General features: G+C 38.6%; 1 protein-coding gene across 1 annotated transcript; it reads right to left on the reverse strand.

The window, feature by feature from the left end:
* Positions 1 to 50: 50 nt before the first annotated feature.
* Positions 51 to 6,863, reverse strand: LOC107560704 (probable E3 ubiquitin-protein ligase makorin-1). The gene is made up of 6 exons (XM_016244949.1): positions 6,782 to 6,863; positions 5,924 to 6,052; positions 2,823 to 3,034; positions 694 to 914; positions 399 to 613; positions 51 to 189 (listed from the first exon to the last, which is right to left on the reverse strand). Exons 1-6 carry the CDS (start codon positions 6,853 to 6,855, stop codon positions 51 to 53), a joined length of 990 nt encoding a protein of 329 aa, XP_016100435.1. The 5' UTR covers positions 6,856 to 6,863.
* Between the last annotated feature and the right edge of the window lie 1,609 nt (positions 6,864 to 8,472).

Here is an 8,472-nt window from a genome sequence, read left to right on the forward strand (position 1 = left end):
ATTATGACTTAGCCTATTTATTACTTAACTATTACTATTTAACTATTACTTTAATCAGAAACATTCTCAATTGTGTACCCCATGCCATCCTTGTACTTCTGAATGAGTTGCTGCTTCTCCTCCTTGTCCTCCACCCAGTATTCGCTTGGTATGACAAAGTTCGATGTGATTCGACACTCTGGGCAGGACCTGATTAGGAACACATTAATTTGTTACTAAAAATATGGTTCTTCCTTTTACACCAGCACTGATTTTTAAAAGAAGAGGTGGACAATTACAATTAGCGATAATAATCCTAAACTAACGATCATAGTATTTGAAGTGATTAAAGATCATCTCCCCAGAATCCTATTCAACTTAATACACGTGTAATTATCTTACTTTATGGACGGTCTTACTTTATGATCTTGCTCTCGAACTGCTTGGCGCTCCGCCATTTCCTGATGCACTTGAGGCAGTAACAGTGGCTGCAGTTGGAGAGGATGCCGAAACGGCGTTCGCTGGGGTTGGTTTTCTCGAACACCACCTCCATGCACACGCCACACATCATATCTTTACTTCGCTGGACAGCAAACGAGATTTCCATGTCCTTCTCGTGAGCCTCAATGCAGGCCTGCCGTTAACAAACAATATGAGATTTTACTCTGAAACGTTCAAAAGAGTCTGAGAACAGGATGTCAACTCCGTACTCACCCTGATGTGTTGCGAGCGCTGAGAGGAGTCGGAAGGGTGGAGAACCTGTAGGCCACACATGTCGCAAACGTCTCCGTGGAGGTAGGCGCAGTTGAGGCCATAGCGACATTCGCCGACAGCGGCGTACGGGCAAAGCTGTTTCTTCATTTCTTTGTTAGCTAGTTCTTTCTCGTACTCTTCTTCGATGAGAGGTCCAGGCCCCTCAAGCGGCACTGGGTCAGCTGCAGAGGGAACAAAAGAGGAATGATTTTAAAGGAATAGTTCACCTAGAAATGAAAATTCTGTCATTAATTACTCACCCTCGTGTCATTCCAACCCCCTAAGACCTTCTTTCATCTTCTGAACACAAAGGAAGATATTTTTGATGAAATCCGAGAGCTTTCTGACCCTGCATAGACAACAATGCAACTGACACATTCAAGGCCCAGAAAGGTAGTAAGGACATCCTTAAAATAGTCCATGTGACATCAGTTTCAACCATTTTACGAAGCTACGAGAATACTTTTTGTGTGCAAAGAAAACAAAAATAATTACTTTACTGAACAATTTCTTCGCCATTCACGAGAGTATCACGAAGAATAGAAGGACTGACCTTGAAGAGAAGAAATCATTGAATAAAGCCTTTATTTTTGTATGTAGTTCCATTGCGGTCTATGGAGGGTCAGAAAGCTCTCGGAGTTCATCAAAAATATCTTAGTTTGTGTTCTTACGGGTTTGGAATGACATGAGGGCGAGTAATTAATGACAGAATTTTTCATTTTTGGGTGAACTAACCCTTTAAGGTTTAAAGACCAGGTTCCTGGGATAGGGATAGAAAATCAACCACGTTATTGTGGTGTAGGCTGAAGAATACCAATCTTTTTGTTTACAATCTAAAGGAGACACCACAAACGACAGAAATTATTTGAAAAAAAATTCAGTCCTTCAGATTTTCACACAAATGACCTGAAAGAAATTTGAAAAAGAAACGGCAAGATTTATTGACGTATTTGGCGGTTTCGTAATGTGGTCTACCACAGTAAACGCTGGAGGAAAAGCACCTGCTTTCCTGAACGTAGGAGTTTTGTGCCGCCCCCCAAAGACTAGGAAAGAAACAGCACTGTTCCTTCAGCTCTTTGCTGATGAAGTCACCCTTTAAGAAAAATGTAAGTGGGTCTGGGCCAACAAGAACAAGAGAGCACACTGGTAGAGCACAGCTTGAGCTCTGCTGCGTGTGCAGGGTCAGTCCAAATTTAGTGATTATTTATGCATTATAAAACGGCTAGTTTTGATCATATGTGCCACATTTGAAGTAGTCATGAAATGGCGATAAATGCACACCTGTGGCCAAACATTCTATAAGAGTTGCTACATTGCTTGGCAACTGTAAAAAGCCTACAGTTAATGAGCTACATTACGCCACGGCAGTGTTATTTATATATTATAGTATTCATTTACATTTTGAATGTCATTTTAAAGTCAAATTTATGTGCTTTTGTCATTTCTTTAGATTTCTTACATTTAGCGTTTATTTTTATTTCAGCTTTAGTAATTTTCTTAAGTTTCCCCCGTATAATTTGTATAGTTTTAAATCATTTTATTTAATTGAAATAAACCTGAAATAAAATAGTTTGTTTTGATTTACAATAACAACATTACTACACAGAAGAATTCCTGTTTCTAAATGCAATTTTTTTATTGAACAGTGGCATTATTTTCTTCATGTTGCAGTAATTTTACCCCCGTTTTTAGGTTTAGCAATGGCTTCACGGTGTGTGTCGGCACAGCATTCCTTGGTGTTCATCCCAAGCTCATGGTTTTTCGATACCCAAGGAATGCAGTTCAATGCACATCAGAGTATTGATCAGAGTAAGAGAATCCAGATACATTTTGTCTAATTTATTTTTTTTCCAGGAAGTGAAAATCAGTTCCTTTGGTTCTTGTAAACACCACTGAAGAAGCATGCCACAAAAATAGTAACCACCACAACAGTTACAGCGTTATTATGACAAACCAAAGCATTGGTCAAACAAATAGATATAAAATAAAAGCCTAATTGTAAAAGAGCCTTCATATTGAAAACTGAATGCCTGGCTTATCACAGTGTTTTCACAGATTGACAACTGAACATGTTTCCCTGCTACACTCACCCCTCCCACAGTAGGGCTGCCCTGGCACGAACTCAGCAGCATTGACCCAGTCCACTGCCCCCAAGCCTTGGGGCTTCTCCTGGGCATCGGTCGTACCACCTGGCCCATCAGACACGGGTTCAGGAGTGCCAGCAAGGGGAGCAGCGGTCAGCGGCACCAGCGGCTTAGAACTAGGGACTTCGTCTTGCTTGGCAGGTTTAGTATGTTCGTACCTGAGGCACAATGCAAATTTAGTGAAAATACAATAAAATGTGGACTGATAAAGCAGGTAAGCCATGCAATGAAAATGCATCCCTAGGCCTACGTAGTTTCTCTAAAATGAAAGCATCTAAATGAAAAACTTGTTCTCTGTGGTGGTTATGAAATGTAATTACATTTTTGCTAGTGTAAATACACAGAAATAACATTTAAGTGAGTGTTGGCTGTTATTAAAACAATGTGCTTAGATAAACTATTTTAGACAGGCTTTAGCACCTTATAATCATTAAGCGGCTGGGTGTTTTTCTGTCTTAGGTGTCAAGAGTGTTTCCCCACTGGTGATATTTTTTTCTCAAGCTGATACAGTCACAAACTTGAAGACTTGTGTGTGGTTACCATGGTGAGTACATGCCTTGTTCACACTCATAATGCAGCAGTTAGCCTCTTTCAGAAGCGATTCATTTAAATACGTAACATTTCCGAGTGGGTTTTACAGCACAAACTGTCTGCAGTCTTCACCATGCTAATGAAAACACAATGGCTAATCATTTCAAGACTAAAAACAATAGAAGAAAACAAATGTAGGTAAACTAGTCAACCGTACTAGTGTACAAGAACACGTTTTAAATAGTGTTGGGTTGCTTGCATCTCAGGGAATGTTTCAGACAACATAATTGTTAATAAGGAACAGCTAGCTTTCCCATACAATGATTGTTTAAGACAATAACCAATCCATTTGAATTCCTCAAGAGGATAATGATATGATTGTAATTCGGTAATAATGGAATTACAAGGTTTTTATTAAGAAGTATGATTCACCAATGTTATTAAAAAAAATCACTTTTTTTTAACAGCGTTCATGGTACAGTCTAATAAGTAATGAGTTGCTCATTATTCATAAGTAATGAGTAATATAAAATGACATGTACATGCTGTGTATTTACTTTGTAAATCTACTTGTACGTACACATTGCTATTCCTTTATGCATTTTTTTTTCATTTCTAGCTGTTTTCACTTTAATTTGAGCTGCAGAAACAATAGTCAATTTATTAAGTAATATCAAATAAATAATAATTGAATATAAATTAATTAGAAAATAATATTAAAACAAGAATGACATTACAATTTCTCAAAAATATTACAAGAAACCAATACATAAATATGCCATGCACTCATAGCATACTATTATTTAAGATAGCTAACAAGCCTGATGACATTGTCATAACATATAGTTTAGCATCTGACCTTTATATTTATCTTTATTCCCCATCAAAACACGCTTCAGTGCTTTCCTTAAGCATCCAGAGACCTCTCCATCCTCAAACCTCTTGGGTCATTCAGCCCTATTTTAGCCCAATGCGTGTTTGCGCGCGTGTGTCGGCCTATACGTGGGGGTCGCATAAATAAATGACACAGCGGTGGAAGCACAAGTGGCTACTGCAGAATGGCGGAATGAACCGAATGAACCTGACGGCGGTAGCAACAGCAGCAGAAGGAGACAGAGAGAGAGAGAGAGAGGGATGCATGTTAACACACTGGGGTTATGTAATTGCCCTGCAGGCTGCAGTGTGCTGCTCTATTTGGCCCCCAGATTGATGGGGGTGGGGGGTGGGCACATGGAAGGAGACCGCAAGAGACCGAGATAGACACAAAGCAGCAAAGAAGAATCCATCCATAATGAAGCATACACTGAGCCCCTTTCTACACACACTTAATGAAAGCTCACCCCCCCTTCCTCGCAAAACACACAGGAAAAAATAATGCAGTAAACCCCATATGGGAACAAAAACATCACTGCACCTCCCTATACATCTGCTGACAATACAACTCTGTCAGACATCAATCTATCCTCCAGACATCAGATATTTAAGCTCAAGACCCTGTAACGGCAGGAAACAGTCCTCTCAAGCCGAGCAAGAGGGAGCTCTCAGTCAGATGTAATACTGTCATAGAACAGCCTCGGCAAACAAAGACATTCCCATACTGCCGAGCTGGGGGCAGCAGTTACTATGGGGATACACTTGACCGCAGACAGATATGAGACAAACATTGTCTACACTGTCTGGCTCGCAGGCTAATTTTTTACTCCGCTTCCAGCACCAATGCATTTGACTGCAATGGCTAAAGATGGTGTGTTTGTAGGCCATTTCTTTCTGTGTTTCTAAAGGTATCTAAACACCTAAAAATAAGAAATGGCCTACAAACAGACCATTTGAATGTGTTGCATTAGTTTTGGCATTTATATGTCTACAGACAGCATTAATACAACACAAATGTAAACAGACGGTTTGTAGGCCATTTCTTTTTGAGTGCACTTGGTGTGCTTAGGTATGAAAACGCCAACATTCATGTAGCACGAATGCGTATAATGCAAACACAACTCAACCTGTAATAGCTCTTAAAGTGACAGTTCAGGCAAAAATTTTTATTCTTGATGCTCCAAACCTGTATGACCTCATTTGAGGTCATGTGTACGACCACTTACAATGACAGTCAGTGATAGCCGATGTTGTTTATGGGCAAAAATGCTCTTCAAAATATCTTTTGTGTTTTGCAGCAAAAAGACACTCGCACAGCTTTAGGAATTAAAAAATTATGACCGAATATTCAATTTGGGTGAACTATCCCTTTAAGAAAGCAACAAACTCAACCACTTGTTTACAGAAAATTCTGCATCTCGGATATCACGGGTACGTAATGAAGCAACACGCAACACTTCTCTGAAGCCTTGCTTACCGCTACTACATTTAAACACACTCACGTGTTACGGCCCCAAACACAGAAATGCAATTACATTACCTTTGATGGTATGTAATATCTACACAGATCTAATTAAGAGATCAGCGGTTGTTTTGAAGCACATTTAATTTCAAGTCTTACGTTTCATCATTGTATCTCTTACCTGCACCGGTCCCCAAAAGCACAGCATCCCTTTTGAAAGAACTTGCAGATCATGGTTGGCTTGCAGCTATTGAGGTCATGTAAATATCGACAGTTGTCGCCCTCTTTGCAAAGCCCGTGCATGAAATACCTACAAATAAAAGTTTTTTTGAGCTTGATATGAGCTTTGTGGCATCCTAACATAAAATGATCAATATCCATCTCATACCAATAAGCATCAGAGCCTTAAAAAGCCTATGGCTATGATTCATAATACACTACCCACATCATTTACTGTATAAACAGCTTGACCCAAATAACCCTTCAAATGTGCATGTTAGGACAAGAGTGCTAATGTAAACATTACATATTACTTGGGTTTGTAATCTCAAAAATACCTACTTACATTTTTTACAGTTTTGTGGGTAAATAAAAAGGTTATTTTGTGCAGTCATGACTGGACTAGGATAAAGCTTGGTAAATGAATTCATATACATAAATCATCGAGACTGACACTGACACATTGGCTGCTTCCCAAACTGGTAAACTCAAGGTTTTTAATGGCTTCCTTGAATAGGTTACTCTTTACTGTCAAACTCACTGCCATGTGTGGCTGATGCAGTGCCTGTTGTTTTTCACAAACACGGATGTTGCCGAGCTAAACACACACAGACAGAGGAAGAAAGGACCGCAAATAGCAGCCGCTGTCGTACTGATCGCTGCGTTACAACAACAAACACACACACACTCCTCCAGTTCAGCACAAAGACAGCGGCGCTATCCGATGCCTCGCCATCGACACACGGACACGAGGTTGCGTTTTATATTTGTGACCGTTTAATATTGCGACAGCCGCGTTCCTCGGCTGATTTTCACTAACCTGCAGGGTACGTGCTTCGTCCAGCCTCCGATAACTGCTGGAGCCGCTGTTGACGCTGCCGCTGCCTCCGCCATTGCTGTTTATGTTGAAGCCCCAGCACCCGGATCTTCCGGAAAGCGGCTGTTCTGCGCTCGGCCATTTTCGGAAAACCGAATGCGTCGTACTTGATCGAGTGTTTTCGGAAAACAAAAACCGCATCGTAATCGGGTGTTTTCGGAAAACCGAAGCCATAACACGAGTCAGGTGCCTTACTAAAACATTCCAATAAAAGTAATTGCTAATAAAATAGGGGAAACGCCTCTTCAAATGTAATACATTATCAACATACCCTAAAAATAAATTTTTTTTGGCTGTTAATATGCTTGGACTTTTTAGAATGTATTCAAATGTTCTTTTTCTAAATCGAGGACAGTTTGTACTTAATTTGATCGGACACAAATTTGAGTCCAGAAACTTTTTGGAGTGAATATTGAGAATAAAATATTAAAGATATTAAAATCTTAACTGGTAGGCCTATGGTTTTGCTCAGATTTGCTATAGCATTCGATCTGCCTTCTTTAAAATGAGTAAAGTGTAATTTCCAAGCTAATTATTTTAATTGATGCCATATAGATTAGATTGTTCTCTGAAAAGCAGACCGAATTAGATATTGCTTTCCCTTGTTTCATGTTTCAAAACGTTATGGAGAGTTTACACGTAAATGCCAAAACCTACTGCTTAGTTGCCAAATATTACACACTTCAAATATAGCAAAGGGAAAGAAGGTAGAAATAGCAAACAGATAATGCAATGTTTTGCTGGGAATTTTAAAAAGCACACTTTTCCCAAAGCAAATAGAAAATTTGTTGTAATTTGTTTGGAATTCCTTTAAAGAAGTCCTATTGCTTATTGAACATACCATGATTAATAACTGTCCTTAAGAGGAACCATGCATGCACATATTTTTTGTATTATTTGCTCATTTATAGTTTCTTCAATCGTTCTTGGTCATTAATAATTCTGCATACACTATGCTTTATAAGCAGCTTCTTGAGAGGAAAGATGCCTGAGCACCAAACATAGTATATTCTGAAGAAATGTTTTCAAATATATATTTTTAAAAAAAATCAACTTCTTCTATTAATTAATTCATTCCATAATATAAACAAAGGTGCATAATCACATGTCAGATGTAAACAGGTGTTCTTGTACGACAGTGGTAAGGAAAGTCCCTTCAATGTTCCTTTTTACACCTGACCTAAGAGATGTCACCACAACAAAAGGCCGAGTATTTCTCTCTCCTAAAACCATTATAATTGTGACTGGTGTTAAATATTTAAAAGCTCATTATTAAACAAATCCCTGGCATCCCCTGGATTTCTGTGGTATTGATATTTAATTAGTGCATTAACATTTTCAATGAAATCCGTTAATGCTCTTTCTCTCTCTATAAACACACCCAAATAAATAAAATAGATAGCACCGATGGAAGTTGTTGCAACTACAGCTTTAACATACGCATTAATATGGATGAGTAAATATGCAAATGTGCAGTAACAAGGGAAGTCATATTAAAATGCAACCTTTCAGTAATGAAACTAAACTAACTAAATGTGTGGTAGATACATTTAATATAAACTATATATATATATATATATATATATATATATATATATATATATATATCTATTCAGTTGCACACTTAGCAAAAT

The sequence above is a fragment of the Sinocyclocheilus grahami genome, unplaced genomic scaffold (assembly GCF_001515645.1).
Source record: "Sinocyclocheilus grahami isolate Dianchi unplaced genomic scaffold, SAMN03320097.WGS_v1.1 scaffold740.1, whole genome shotgun sequence".
NCBI classification, from domain to species: Eukaryota; Metazoa; Chordata; class Actinopteri; order Cypriniformes; family Cyprinidae; genus Sinocyclocheilus; species Sinocyclocheilus grahami.